Source organism: Lolium perenne, chromosome 7 (assembly GCF_019359855.2).
Source record: "Lolium perenne isolate Kyuss_39 chromosome 7, Kyuss_2.0, whole genome shotgun sequence".
NCBI lineage: Eukaryota > Viridiplantae > Streptophyta > Magnoliopsida > Poales > Poaceae > Lolium > Lolium perenne.
In genome coordinates this window covers 137,779,614-137,795,549 of record NC_067250.2, presented here as the reverse complement: position 1 = coordinate 137,795,549, position 15,936 = coordinate 137,779,614, and the positions used below count along the sequence as shown (strand labels likewise).

Here is a 15,936-nt window from a genome sequence, read left to right as displayed (position 1 = left end):
TGTTCACAGTGAAGGTGTTCGACGGAACAATGTGCAGGAGGTACTACTACTCAGACGACGAAGATACTGACGATGAAAGCGACGACGACGTGAAGCCATGCATCCATCCCCTTTAGATAATTAAGGGGATTATGACCAAGAATATATATGTAGCTTCATATGCATCGATTTAGAGATCTAGCTATTTTCTATATATTATGCATGTAAAAAATAATATCGCATTTCCACTATTATTCGAGCACCACATCCTCCAAACGATGCCGATGCCGATGCCGATATCGGCATGGTCAGAACGGCTATGCTCGCCGCCACTGCTAGGTCAACGTCGGGATACACAATGTTTAGCATAAGAGTCACTTTAGATTAAGCTGCGAAAATGGGCTGAGGCGACCCCTACAGAGCGGCTCTATATTATATTCTCTAAATAAAATAGACGACCACAGCGGTCATTGGCTGCGGAGGCCCCACAGAGCGGCAATATATAATTTTCTATAAATAAATAGACGACCCACTGGTCATTGGCTGCGGCAGCCCCATAGAGCGGCCCCATTTGTCATTGGCAGCACCGCGTATACAATCAGGAAATAAAACGGCCCACGCGTCAGCGGTAGATGGATCCACCCGTCAGCACGAGACGGTCAGCGAGGAACTGACCTCACGGTAATGGTAAGGCCTCTGACCTGACGGCAACCCGCGTCTTCGAGGGGTTTCAAACTAGAGGGAGGGGAAAACTGAGGAAAAACTAACGAGCTGGGGAAAACTGAGTACAACTAACGAAGCAGGGGCACGAAAATAGAAATCCCTAGATCTTATACCTTGATTATTTCTGAAAACTAAATTTTCAGCTCCTTACTTTTCAAACAGATTTGAACTTCAAGTTTTACGGAGACAAGATAACTTTAGTTACTAATTGAAACCATAGCTCTTTGAATCAACAATGTGAGGTTTACTAAAAGTTTGCAGTAGGACTTAATCAATTCTTGATTCTTTAACAATACGGTACCAATCCGTAAAGTTTCTTGTCAGATTTTAACAGTATTTCTATCTCAATAACAAGACTAGCGCATAGTAGAAAACGGATGCCAATACTACAAAATTAATTCAAAATACTACTCAGACTATGTTTATGATAATTAGTTCATGTTTTAATCTAATTACTAATGAACTCCCACTTAATACAACATCCCTCATAGTTGTTAAGTGGTACACGATCCAAATCCACTACACCAAAACCGATCATAACGTGAGATGATGTAGCTTCAATGGTGAACATCAACATGTTGATCATATCATCCATATGACTCATGTTCAACCTTTCAGTTTTCGTTGTCCCGAGGCCATGTCTGTACATGCTAGGCTCGTCAAGCAAACCCAAGTATTCCGCGTGTGCAACATGGCTTACACCCGTTGTATGTGAACGTTGAATCTATCACATCCGATCATCACGAGATGCTTCGAAACGACGAACTGTACAACGGTGCATACGAGGGGAGAACACTTTATTATCTTGATATTAATGTGAGGGATCATCTTATAATGCTACCGTCGCGATCTAAGCAAAATAAGATGCATAAAGGATTAACATCACATGCAATTCATATGTGATATGATATGGCCCTTATGTCTTTGCGCCTTTGATCTTCATCTCCAAAGCACGGACATGATCTCCATCATCTTCAGGCATGATCTCCATCATCGTCGGCGTAGCGTCAAGGTCAATGGCGCCGTCTTCATGATTGTCCTCCATGTAGCAACTATTACAACTACTTTGAAATACTACTCAACATGAAATTTAAAGACAACCATAAGGCTCCTGCCGGTTGCCACAATACAATAATGATCATCTCATACATATTCATCATCACATTATGGCCATATCACATCACCAAACCCTGCAAACACAAGTTAGACGTCTCTAATTTGGTTTGCATATTTTACGTGGTTTAGGGTTTTCGAGTAAGATCTAATCTACCTACGAACATGAACCACAACGGTGATACTAGTGTTGTCAATAGAAGAGTAAATTGAATCTTCACTATAGTAGGAGAGACAGACACCCGCAAAGCCTCTTATGCAATACAAGTTGCATGTCAAACGAGGAACAAGTCTCATGAACGCGGTCATGTAAAGTTAGTCCGAGCCGCTTCATCCCACTATGCCACAAAGATGCAAAGTACTCAAACTAAAGATAACAAGAGCATCAACGCCCACAAACCATTGTGTTCTACTCGTGCACCCATCTATGCATAGACATGGCTCTGATACCACTGTAGGATAACGTTGCATAGAAAACAAAAAAATTTCCTACCGCGAACACGCAATCCAAGCCAAGATGCAATCTAGAAGACGGTAGCAACGAGGGGGTATCGAGTCTCACCCTTGAAGAGATTCCAAAGCCTACAAGATGAGGCTCTTGTTGCTGCGGTAGACGTTCACTTGCCGCTTGCAAAAGCGCGTAGAAGATCTTGATCACGATCGCTTCCGGCGCCACGAACGGGCAGCACCTCCGTACTCGGTCACACGTTCGGTTGTTGATGAAGACGACGTCCATCTCCCCGTTCCAGCGGGCAGCGGAAGTAGTAGCTCCTCCTTGAATCCGGCAGCACGACGGCGTGGTGGCGGTGGCGGTGGAGATCTCCGGCGGAGCTTCGCTAAGCATATGCGGGAGAGGTGGAGGAGGAGAAGTAGCTAGGGTTTGGGGAGAGGGGGTTGGGCGCCGGCCCTCTAAGGGGTGCGGCCAAGGCTGAGGCTTGTAGTGGTCAGCCCCCTCTCCTATGCCCCTCAATATATAGGTGGAAGCCCCAAGAGTTCTAGTCCAAGTCTTCGAATAAGACCCCAACACTAAAACCTCCCATATGTGGGAAACCTACTCAAGGAGGAAGTCCTACCCAAGGTGGGACTCCCACCTTTCCTTGAGGTGGGTTGGCCGGCCACCCTAGGGGAGTCCACCTTGGACTCCTCCCCTTTAGGGTTGGCTGGTCATGCAAGGTGGAGTGGAGGGACTCTACTTTCCATGGTGATTTCTTCCGGACTTTTCTAGAACCTTCTAGAACCTGCCATAAATGCACCGGATCATTTCCAAACTTGGAATATGACTTCCTATATATGAATCTTATTCTCCGGACCATTCCGGAACTCCTCGTGATGTCCGGGATCTCATCCGGGACTCCGAACAAATATTCGAACTCCATTCCATATTCAAGTTCTACCATTTCAACATCAAACCTTAAGTGTGTCACCCTACGGTTCGCGAACTATGCGGACATGGTTGAGTACTCACTCCGACCAATAACCAATAGCGGGATCTGGAGATCCATAATAGCTTCCACATATTCAACGATGACTTTAGTGATCGAATGAACCATTCACATACAATACCAATTCCCTTTGTCACGCGATATTTTACTTGTCCGAGGTTTGATCTTCGGTATCACTCTATACCTTGTTCAACCTCGTCTCCTGACAAGTACTCTTTACTCGTACCGTGGTATGTGGTCTCTTATGAACTTATTCATATGCTTGCAAGACATTAGACGACATTCCACCGAGAGGGCCCAGAGTATATCTATCCGTCATCGGGATGGACAAATCCCACTGTTGATCCATATGCCTCAACTCATACTTTCCGGATACTTAATCCCACCTTTATAACCACCCATTTACGCAGTGGCGTTTGGTGTAATCAAAATACCTTTCCGGTATAAGTGATTTACATGATCTCATGGTCATAAGGACTAGGTAACTATGTATCGAAAGCTTATAGCAAATAACTTAATGACGAGATCTTATGCTACGCTTAATTGGGTGTGTCCATTACATCATTCTTACAATGATATAACCTTGTTATTAATAACATCCAATGTTCATGATTATGAAACTAATCATCCATTAATCAACAAGCTAGTTTAAGAGGCATACTAGGGACTTCTTGTTTGTCTATATATCACACATGTACTAATGTTTCGGTTAATACAATTATAGCATGATATATAAACATTTATCATAAACATAAAGATATAAATAATAACCAATTTATTATTGCCTCTAGGGCATATCTCCTTCATGTTCGGCATCGGCATCAACATGTACGTTCGGCATTGTCCTCGGCGTTATCTCTGGTGTGTCAGTGATCGAATGAGGGGACGTGATTGAGGGTGCATCCCGACGGTGACCTAGCAGTGGCGGCGAGCATAGCCGTTCTGACCATGCCGATATCGGCATCAGCATCGTTTGGAGGCTGTGGTGCTCGAATCAAGGTGGGATTTGTTTCTTGTACGCCAAAAGTGATTTGAAACAAGTTTCGTGTTGAAGGTTAGGTAACGAAAGTTTGTAACTAAGCCCAAAATTATACTAGCGCCATGGTGAGGTTCTTTTTGATAGAGCTATACGGTTGGGCAAACTTTTTTGACACTTTTTAGATAGGGTTCCTTGTTGTTACACGTATGTCATCATGTATGGCAAATTTGGGGTCATTTGGAGATGCTCGAAAAAATCACTTTGCTTAAACGCATGCCGTTTCGTCTCACTGAAACCAGCTTTTCCAACAAGGTGATTTATTCTACCTTCTCTAAATAACCTCAAATTTCATACAGCTGATCTTCTATACATAGATACATAGATTGTTTCGTTTTTATATTTTTCGAACTTTTTATTTCCCTTTATAATACCCAATTGATTTTCAGGTCAAAACCTCGAAAAACAGCATCATGTATGGCATCATTTTCGCCCTAAATTTCAAATTTTGTGAAACTTTCCCTTTTAGATATTCCTTGTTGTTATAGATATGGCATAATGTATGCCAAATTTGGTTAGGTCTCACTGAAACCAGCTTTTGTAACAAGTTAGGTATTTTCGACCTTCTCAAAAGGGATTTTTTTCTACCTTCTCTAAATGACCTCAAAAATCATACAGACGATCTTCTATACAAAGATAGGTAGATTGTTTCATTTTTTACATTTTTTTGAACTTTTATTTCCCTTTATAATACCCATTTGTTTTCAGGTCAAAACCTCGAAAGTTAACATAAGTAGATGGTGAACCCTTCCAAACTTCAAATACAGAGATAGATAGATTGGTTCGTTTATCATTTATACCGTGAATAGTAATGGCTACAAGAAATCGGTGATGGTTTATCATTTTTTGCGTGAAAAGTAATGGATACAACAAATCGGTGATGGTTTATCATTTTTTTCGTGAAAATTAATGGCTACAACAAATCGGTGATGGTTTATCATTTTTTTCATGAAAATTAATGGCTACAACAAATCGATGATGGTTTATCATTTTTTGCGTGAAAATTAGTGGCTACAACAAATCGGTGATGGTTTATCATTTTTTGTGTGAAAAGTAATGCCTAAAAGAGTTTATATTTTTTAGCGCGTGAAAATGAATACAGAAAACCGCCCTTTAGCATACTTAGAGAGTGGAAGGTAACCGCCGACACAGAGAGAGAGAGGAGTTATCATGCCCGTTAGATCATACGATCAACAGTCGGCGGGCACGATCCGCGTGACATGGGCTAGACCAATCAGCGCAATGTTGCACGTGTGAGAGAATTTGTGGAGGGAGAGGGCAAAACTGAGTACTATCAAGAAACCAAGGGCACCTATGTAATAAACAGACTAAGGGATTCAAATATGAGATTTAAAAAATGGAAAATGCGTGTTTTGTACAATGAAACCCATCTTGGCCTATCTCAAACTATTTGCAATACAAATATACATGAGTGTGAGAATTGTGGCCTCATTTAGACAAAGTATGTTTTGGGGAAAGCTGTTTTCGGAAGGGCTTATTGTGGAAAACCATGCACCTTCATAGCTACTAGGTGATTTGAGAAGGCCTTTGAGAAGTGGCAATTTGTGGTAAAACTTGATTTATCTATGACTTATCTATGTTTTGAGAACTGGCAATTTGTGGTAAAGATTCCATGAGTATGTGCCACTATTTTTCGGAATTTTTTGCACATTAAATGACTCATTTAACTAGTTAATCCCATTTGTTGACTGTCTGTTGACCAGCTACTTGAGGGTAAAACTGAGCATATTGCACTAGCCAGTATTAGCACTCAAGGGAAAAACTGAGCACACAAAAAATGGTAGTATAATACTCGAGGTTATACCTGAGTATATCTAAATTTCCAGGGTTAGACTAGAGGACGCGTGTTGCGGTGCAGAAATGGAAGACGTGCAATTGTTGACGCGTAGGCGCGGGTCGCGGTGCAGAAGTCGAAGACGTGCAATCGTGGACGCGTGTCGCATTGCAGAAGTCCAAGACGTGCAGACGTGCAGCGGTGGATGCGTAGGACGCGGGTCGCATTAACCACCCCTCGCATTTATAGACGCCTCCTCCAACTATCTCTGTCACTCTCACTCGCCCACGCAACGCCGCCTCTCTCACGTCCCATCATCTTCTCCAAAGCAAAAAACCCTCTCCCTCTCCTCTGCCGGCGAGATGGACAAGCAGAATGCCAATCCCATTGTCCACGGCGTCATCGGCTCCAAGCGCGATACCTCCCTCTTCGACACCGTCCCCTCAACGGACGTCGTCGCCGCCTCCTCGCCGGTGCATCGGAGGATGCTGCCACCGGTCGCGGTCAGATCCCGCCAGGATATGACCCCTACGAGTATGTGCCGTACGTCCTGCCCCCGAACCCCTACGACACCTCCATGGAGGACGCATGGAACGAGGTAACTACGGTTTGCTTCCTTTTTTGTTCCCCATTCCTTTTTGAACCATATTTTTGCTGGTGTAGATGGATCTGTAGATTTGTGAGTATTGGGCTAATATTTGCGCCGATTTTATTCCATTTTGCTTTGATCCCTCCTTGATTTCTTTTAAGATTTGGGGTTCGGCCGTTCGGTTAATTTATGCAAGTAATAATGGGATCTCAATCAGTTAATTTATGCAAGTAATCATATGATCTCAATCAGTTATTTTATGCACGAATCAAAAGATATCAACCGTTTAATTTTGCAAATAATCTGGAATGTGTTAGTTCAGATCTGGAATCTGTTTCTTTGCCTATGATGAATCGGTGGGCACAGATTTTTACAGGGAGGGTTCAGCGAACCATTTCTGTGTACAAATCTGTTGTGCATGAGCTTTGGTTTGCTGACTACATCCCTGTAGACATATAATCGTGTCCACTCTAACTGAGGCTGCCTCTGTTTTTCCTAACTTTGTTATCATGCACGTTAGTCATCGTTGCAACTCATTCACTAATAGTTCCCGTTTGATATGGATCAACTGTCTGGCAGCGACGTGCCGACGTGCACCATGACATCAAGACTCGCCAGGTGCTGCGGAGGCTGCAGGTCGGCCAGTACGTCTCCTACTTCGCCAAGGGTGTCTACAGGTGCCCCTTCTGCACTAGGAGGCTCGGCGGCACTAACTTCAACTGCCTCCTCACGTATGCCGAGAACATCGGCAACACCAACCCCAAGGTCGGCGCGTCGGTGAACCCCCACTCCTTCCGCTCCAAGCACATGGCGCTCGGCATGCACCTCCGCAGCATCCAGCGGGTGGAGATCTCCGTCGGGCGCATGCCTCCGCTCAAGCCCAATGTGCCCAAGCGGAGCAACAAGTGGAGGCAGAGCCAGATGGGGTAGGCGGAGTCCTGAACATGTGCTGCTGCTGCCTCCTCCATTTTGTTTGTTGGGATCCCTTTGTTGTTAGCTAGGGATCCCTTGTTGTTATGTTGTTAGTATGATTGTGCTGTGAAGAACCTCGAACCTGTTACTATGTTTGGCTGCTGTATGCAGCTTATTATCTAGGGAGGGATCCCTATTATCTATCCTTATTATACTATATGACCGTGTGAATTTATCGTACATTCCCTGTAGATTTGCTTCTAGATTTAACTACATATATATAGACCAGATGGAGTAGTAGATTGGGCTCCCTACTAGATTTGCTGCCATATTGGGCAAACAACGAGGGCCAAAAGGCACAAATAATAATTGAAGAAAGACAGAAATGCAAGCTTCTCTAGATTTGATACTAATTAGGTGAAAAAAGGCAGAGAGAAGGAGAAGGAAGAGGTACTCTTAAAAAGGGAAGATGCCAATTTAGGCCGAGAGAGACAAAACTCAGCTCCTGCTCACGTGCAACCAAACGCTATCTCGTCATGTCCCACGCGGTCCCTTTCTACCAGCTCCGACGCGGCCCCACACGACGCGGCTCCACACGTCAGCACGGAACGGTCAACTAAACGGGAATCCTGCCGTCTGAGCTGCTTCTGCGCGTTTCAAACAAGGACTTGGGGAAAACTGAGAAAAAACTAAGGAGCTGGGGAAAACTGAGCACAACTAAGGACCCGAGAGCACGAAAATAGAAATCTCTTTTTTTATAATTCTGAATATACATGTAAATCACACCCTCTCGCTTGAATGGGTCTAAGGTGAGGACACTACCTATGTTCGGGGGCTTTAAGGTCGACTCTTAGAAGCTAGTCTGATTCACATAGGTACGACTCAAGTCTCACTTAAGCCTGGTCAACGATAAACCATGAACTCATAGTTCAGTGTTAGACTCATGGAGTGAAGGACGGCTCAAGACTTTATTCAAGCCTCTCTCAATCTGCCTAACATACAGACACGTTAAGTTGCTATCCAATGAGGCGCCATAACCTATTGAATAATCTATACCTAATAATAAAGAAAATAAGATTTCCGTGGTTTGGTCCGTCAAAGTGCGTCTTCGTCCGTTGCTCTTTGCATCTTCGTCCGTCCTGATTTTTGTTTGTCTGGCTCGTGCACTTTTCATCTACCGTCCTGTTTAAGAACAAACCATCTAAGAAAGAAAACCGGCTGCCAACGTTGGTGTCCAGCTCCCAAAACCGGAAGAGACACCAATAAAACAAGCATCCCGAGCACACACGGGCAAGGACCAGAAAAGCTTCATAATGCTTAGAAATTACCATCCTAAGTCGATTTGTCTCTTCGTACGTCTATCGGGAGATGATCCAAACTTACCTGAGTCGGCATCCTCCTACTTTCTATGCGGCTATTCCCTGCAAAAGTCGATCCAATCTTGCCATCGAAATAGAGTGTTCAAGCTATGGGACACGCGTGACTCGACGACGGCGAACGATCTGAGATACGCACGAAGTGGTGGCGCTGTGGGCCTGTGTCACTGCCTACGCTGTCGAATTGATCGCGAGTTCGCGACGATGTTGCAGCACACCTCCGCCGCCACAAACGTCCAGGGCCGACGGAGATGGGTCCTCCGTGCACCGATGAAGTTGAACCAACCACACCGCAAAGCTACTCCCAGGCTCCTAGCCAGCACCCCGCCACCACGGCGTTGAACAGGAAGATCGCCGCCATCAGCTGCTTGACTACTTCCAAGACGGAGACGCCTAGCCTGTAAAGTCAGTCCGCCCGGCGCTCCAGCACCAGCGACGAGGAGATCTCTGGCCACAAGGACCTTCTGCTTGCACCTGGCAAGGTGAAGGAGCCGGTAATGTCACTGGATAAAGAAACGACAGAATTGTGTCACCTGTGAAAACCATGGAGAAAGCTAGACGGGACATTGTCTTCTTCGTCCGGCACAATCGGATATGGCGATTAGGACCAGGAGGAGAGGAACTCACAAGCAGTGGACATAAGTACATTACTATGGCTGAGCATGTGAAGTAGCTGGTAATTCAGATTTTGTGAGTGTAGAAAAGCGACATCACGAATCAAGCAGTTGTTGCACGTGATAAAGCACCACCGCGTAGCAGCATCAACTAGCAGCAGGCTAGCACCAACTAGCAGCATACACTGGTGGAAAAAAGGGCTTTGGTCGCGGTTGGCAACTGCCATTAGTCGCGGTGGCGCAACCGCGACCAAAGCTGCGCGACTAAAGGCCCCCCCCTTTAGTCGCGGTTCCTTACGAACCGCGACTAAAGGCCCGTCCACGTGGGCCGCAGGCGAGCGCCAGGGCGGAGGACCTTTAGTCGCGGTTCTTCTGGCCAGCCGCGACTAAAGGCCTCCGCAGGGTTTAGGGTTTTAGCCCCCCTCCCCCTAAATCTGGTTTCTTTTTAATTTGTATTATTTTATTTCTTTTGGGTTTTAATTCTGAAGGAGTTTCACATATTTAGGCCAACCGCGACTAAAGGCCTCCGCAGGGTTTAGGGTTTTAGCCCCCCTCCCCCTAAATCTGGTTTCTTTTTAATTTGTATTATTTTATTTCTTTTGGGTTTTAATTTTGAAGGAGTTTCACATATTCTACGGTACTGTATACATACATGCATATGAATGTACAATTTCAAACAAATTTGAAATTAGAACCAAAAGAATTCAAGAGGAATATACAATATATATTCAATATCGGATGACCATATACAATATATATTCAATATCGGATGACCATATACAATTTTGAACAAGTTAGTTACAAATTCTGGTGCATATAAAGTTCTACGTCATCGTAATAGTGTTCTCCTTTAGGATCGATGACTTCCCTCGCCAACCATCCAGCTAGTTCCTCTTGAAGTGGTCGGAAGCGAGCTTCTGGACTAAGCGTCTTCCGGAGGTTATTCCTCAGGATGTTGTTCTCACACGTCTGGTCCCGCTCATTGCAGTATCTCCGGATCCTCTCACAAACATAGTATCCACATAGGTTGGTCCCCGGTGGCTGAGTATCCCAGTCGTCCGCACTGCCATTTTAAAATGTAGCTCTTTTTGAATTCACCGACCTTGGTATCTACGAACCGTCTCCAAACCCTACGAGGCAAAGAAAATTAAATAAACAAGAGAGTTATTAATTAGTTACTTGATATTAGGAAATGATGAACGAAATAGGCCGATCGATATAGAGCGCAAATGAATGAAAATAATTACTTTTGCATCATTTTTCTCATGTCGCCCCAAAGCGCCGGATCCATATTCAGAGAGTCGTGGACGAGAACTGAGGAGGTCTGAACTTTAATTACCATAAGAATCCAGTGGAACCTGCGGACACGATACATGCACAGTCATGCATAACTCATCGATTAGCCACATACCATGCATGGAGTAAACAAAAGAGAATGTGCTCAAGACAGAAACACTCACCCAAAATGGTAAGGAAATAGAATATCACTTTTCTGTTGCTGTTTTCTAATAAACCGCCACAGGTCATCCTCCACGTCGGCGGGGTGGTGTTCTAACACATGTGAATTAACGATGTGTGGGTCAATGAACCCAACATCATGGATGTTCCTTATTCGCATTTCCCGCTTCTTCATTCTGCATAATAGCGTACACAACAAGATAGTTAGGACAGTGCAGGCAATGAACGAGATGGGGTAGAAATTAATAAATCACTTACAGAACGTAGCAACTGATGATAGATTTGTCGAGGTCGCGCAGATTGAACAGCTGGAACAATTCACTCAGAGGAATTTGTACCCAGTAATGTTTGAAGTGATGCTCATATCTAACTTCCGCATAGATATAGTCTTTGGCGTTTTTATGTTTTATGTAACCCTTGTACCAATTTAGCAGACCTAGCATTTGTCGAGGTAGATCCCCTTCCTGCGCAGGCTCGACGAGAGGGCCATTCTTCACATATGTAAATACTACGTCCTTCATTGGCGCCTCATCAAGGCCTAGCAGTGCACGAAGAGTGATACCTAACTCGGCCGCTTGTTCTCTGGCACTCGTTACAGTCAATCCATGTGCTGCCGCAGCTGCTATGATATCGGGGGCATCCGGATCGGCGGCTTGCACTATGAGCGGGGCTTGCACTATGATACCTAACAATGAACTACACACACATGCACATTTTATCAACGACACATCAAAGGTTCAAGTTGCTAACCGCGATCGAGGAGGAAAAAATAAATGAGAAAGCTCAAGTGTGGCTCCAACACTTCATATCATGTTTGTTTCATGCTCTTGGGGCATTTCATCAAACACCTTATGTGCATAAGAGGAACCAAAAGCAAACCTAACACCCACTTGTGAGCTTGTGAAGAGAATGGCACCAAATGGCTAAGTGTTGGCTGCTGGATGGGTATATATAGGGGAGGGGCTTTAGTCCCGGTTGGCCTGGCCAACCGCGACTAAAGGCCTTCGGGCACCTTTAGTCGCGGTTGGCCTGGCCAACCGCGACTAAAGACCCCCCACGTGCACCGGCTGGCCACCGAGCGCCCTGGGCCCAGGCCTTTGGTCGCGGTTCTCCTCCCGAACCGCGACTAAAGGTACCATTTGTCGCGGATCCTGCAGCATCGCGACTTATGGGGCTCACCCGAAGCCTGTTTTTCCACCAGTGATAGCATGCAGCTTAGCAGCGGGGGAGCGCACGCGTGAGAAGGCAGCAGGGCACGCACGAAAGCTAATGTAGGGAAACGATCCGGCGTCTCTACGACTCGAGGCTGGGGTGCCGAGCGTGGCTCCGTGCAGATATGCACACGGTTGCAGTTGACATACTTCTAAGCCATGTTTCGTTCAAAAAAACATAGAAGTAACCAGGTGCCGCCGGGAAAAAAATAGCACGTAAATTATGTCCCGAGCCTTATATTTCTGGGTACTTTAAATAAAATGAGGTATATAACAGCTTATTTATCATAATATTTAAATTAATTATGCGAAAGGTTCATAACATTATTGATCGTAGAGAAGTTTGTGTTCATGTGTCCAACTGACAATTCTTAATAGTGGTTATTTGTGCCCTTACATTAGCATCCATCTTAAATGAGGTATTTTACATGTTATTTTAACGATGTAAAAGTTCCTTCACCGGAAATTCTTTTTGGCTCTTAGGTATATATGAACCATGGTCGATGGAGTGGGACTAGATCAAGAAGGCCCAACTCAAACAATACATCCGGAAACGCGACTGAGGGTCTGAGGCCAACAACAAGAAACCGATATCGATGGACTGGAAGTTGGCCAGACAAATAGACTGCGAAGAAGGTGGAGGAGGAGTGGAGCAGATACTCAACCATGAGTAGATCTTCTACAATGTCCCGTTTGACGGACATCGACGAGAGATACAGCAAGCGCAAAAGACCACAATCTTGTGAAATATCTCGTCCCCGGAAGGACGTCGATGTAGGCAAGTACCACGAGATGCTCAATTCTTATGTCACCAAAATAAGCATGTATCAGGTGAAGTGGTTTGCCATTGTGAGGAAGCGGTACAATGACCCTAACAAAGTAACGAGATAAGTTAAGAACAAGAGAAATTTCAGGAGCAGTAGAGACATATCTCATTTGTGCACTTTGTATCTAAAGATTGTGGCCTGGTCACTGACGGAAACAAATTCACCTTGGATAAAGCGGTCAAGATATCTTAACATGAGTAGTCACAGACTGACTCCTGGAGTAACAATAATATACATTTTATTCCCGTTGCAACGCACGGGTATATTTACTAGTCTCTACTAATAAATTACGGATTGGTGGTGTTGGTAGGTCAAGAAAACCAGAATAAATTTTTGTCCGTAAAAAAACCATTTTTTTTCCGCTTGGTTCGTATTTTTCTGATCGCTAGAAAACGTCTATCCGTCCGTTCGGTTGGTTGTTCTCGATTAATACGTCTTGCTATGCGTCCGTAACACATGTGTTTGTCTTGGTTCCGATCGCTCGCCGATCGCACTAGGTGTCTGAATCAGTTCTAATTTTTCCCAAAGGCTATCTCTCTCCGTCCCGATCGTCCGCGATCGCTGTGGCCATATGACACGCACTCACGCATCTTGAAACTTGGAAACCGTACGTGTCAAGCACAAACTCCTCCCGTTCTTGCCAAAATAAATAGGGAAGGAGCTTTTTTTTCGAAATGAATAGGGAAGGAGCTAGCCAAGGGTTTGGCCTGCATCGTGGCTATATATATGGGATTGTGTGTAATCATCAAAATCTTGATGCGAGGTCAGCGGAAACTCTCGGCACGGTACAAGATCGGCGGAAACTCTAGGAGCACGCGATGACAATGGTGGACGGCCTGGCCACGACGGAAACTCTCGGCGTGATGACATCGGCAGCACGGCGACAATAGCTGCCTCCCGCCAATTGTCGCTCGAGACCTCGCAGTCGCCCAAGTGCCGGAAAGTGCCGGAGGACAACAAATCCGTAGCGGCACGATTCCATGATGGTGTCGATGGCTTTCTTGGTCCGGATTCTCTATCCTCTAGGTGATGTTTTGAGCTCGTCTTCGGTGGCGGTACTGCAGACGACGTCACCGGTGAGGGCCCTGGGCGCAAAGCCGAAGGAGCACGCGTATCGGCTCTCATGCGGAAGACGTTCCTCGCAACCTCACCCGCGGTGTCCGTGCTCGGCCTGCGCCTCCTCTTCTCCTCGGGCGAATTGATTTTGAAGTCAACAATATGGACGCACTAACACCGATTCAGTGCCCGGCGGTGCGGCCATGGTGATGGGCCACAACAGAGGGAGAAGAAATCAGCGCCCCATCGTCGCTACCTGCCGGTGAGCCTCGGCGTCCGCCGCCATCACTGTGATGCGCCGGGCGCTTGCCGTCAACATGTCATAGATCGTGGCAGTGTGCCATTCCACTAGGTTGAGACTCCACGGGAGGCGTTGTGTGTTTTTTTTTGTTGCTACAAACAGCTGAAGATGATTAATCCATAAATAAATCTGCCAACATGTTTTATCGAGTCGACAATGGTTTAAAGCTATCTCTTGACCGGTGTGTGTTCACCAAAAGCTTCTGACAGTAGCTAGCAGTATATTTTGTTGTGTCCTCTGAAACAACGGAGTCGACTCGTAGTCGTAGGAGCTCCTAGCTTTTGACGGAGAAGGAGAGTAGTTTCTAAGCGTGCCCATTTGCTCGGTCAACATCACCAGGTCGGCGGTTCCTAGCATCCCGGCCGGTGTTGCTGATTTGTGTGCTCAAAGAAGCAGCACCGATGTTTCTTCAGGCCAGGCGGTGACTTCCAACGTATCATCCTGCTCCATCGAACCCTCGTGCTGCCTGCCGTGAAGACAACTAGACAAGTTAGACTGAAGCTTGCTTCTTCTACAATATCTTTTAAAGAAAGCATATGTATACGTTTGTATTCCTACAGGGCCAGATGCATATTAGGCATTATTTGCTTCAAGTGCTTTTGTTGTTTTTCAGTCAGAAAAACAAAGATACAAGTTTAGCCTCAGCGTTCCTGTGTTAGAGCGGATGATCCAATTGAGATAGTTTTGCGACCCAACTTCCGTCGAGATACTTTTTTTTGTCTCTGTAGAGCAGTTGTTTATCCTCTATTGTTAGGCATGGGCATGTTTTATAATCAAACCACGAGACATGTTGGAGATGGATGAAAAGTTCCGCTGCAACGCGCGGGCATTTTCCTAGTCGGAATAAAATGGAAGATGGATTCCTAAGAGATTGCTTGGTAACATACATTGAAAAGGAAATTGATGTTGGAATATCGACGGATGCAATTATAGATGAGTTCGAGGAAGCACCTCGTCGAGTGGACTTTAATTGAGAAGTGTTAATTTCTCTATCTCGTGTTATCTAGATTGTTACTTTCAATAATATATGCAATTGTGCATCCTTTTTTATCATCAGTTATCCAGTGATTGATGGTATAATCAATGAAAAAATTCGCTAACACTTCTTACCATTCTTTTGCCTCTTTTTGCCATCTTTGGTCGCGCCCCCCCCCCCCCCCCAAACTTTTTTCATGTCTCCGCCGTTGGCCAACGGAGCTATGCAGGCGCATCAAGGCAGAATTTTAGTGTAAGTGTGTAACGATCCCTATTTCCGCTGGTGATCACGGGACATGAGGTGGATACGAATTGCTTGTGGAGAGCAACTAGACCATGAGGAAGGAGAAGGTCCAGAGGAACAGGAGAACAAGACGGGAAGACGTTATGTTCGATTGGATGTCTTGATTATGTCGTCTCTGCTTTCTTTATACTACATCCATTTCAAAAAAATAAGGCTTATTTTTTCAAAAAGTCAAACTATGTAAAATTTGACCAAGTTTTTAGGAAAAAAATTGTTAATATGTGC

At 45.1% G+C, this 15,936-nt stretch overlaps 1 protein-coding gene across 1 annotated transcript; it reads right to left on the bottom strand.

The window, feature by feature from the left end:
- Positions 1-9,371: 9,371 nt before the first annotated feature.
- On the bottom strand, positions 9,372-11,694 carry LOC127298187 (uncharacterized). The gene is made up of 4 exons (XM_051328114.2): positions 11,296-11,694; positions 11,040-11,213; positions 10,827-10,937; positions 9,372-9,468 (listed from the first exon to the last, which is right to left on the bottom strand). The coding sequence occupies exons 1-4, from the start codon at positions 11,556-11,558 to the stop codon at positions 9,372-9,374; spliced, it is 645 nt and encodes a 214-aa protein (XP_051184074.2). The 5' UTR covers positions 11,559-11,694.
- Between the last annotated feature and the right edge of the window lie 4,242 nt (positions 11,695-15,936).

Bases quoted from the DNA above. Each gene is read 5' to 3' on its own strand.
- LOC127298187 (XM_051328114.2), bottom strand. From the start codon at position 11,558: ATGAAGGACGTAGTATTTACATATGTGAAGAATGGCCCTCTCGTCGAG. The intron at 11,214-11,295 runs GTAAGTGATTTA...GCTATTATGCAG, and splicing joins ATCATCAGTTGCTACGTTCT to AATGAAGAAGCGGGAAATGC. The intron at 9,469-10,826 runs GTAATTATTTTC...TTCTTTATCCAG, and splicing joins ATGAGAAAAATGATGCAAAA to TGACATTACCGGCTCCTTCA.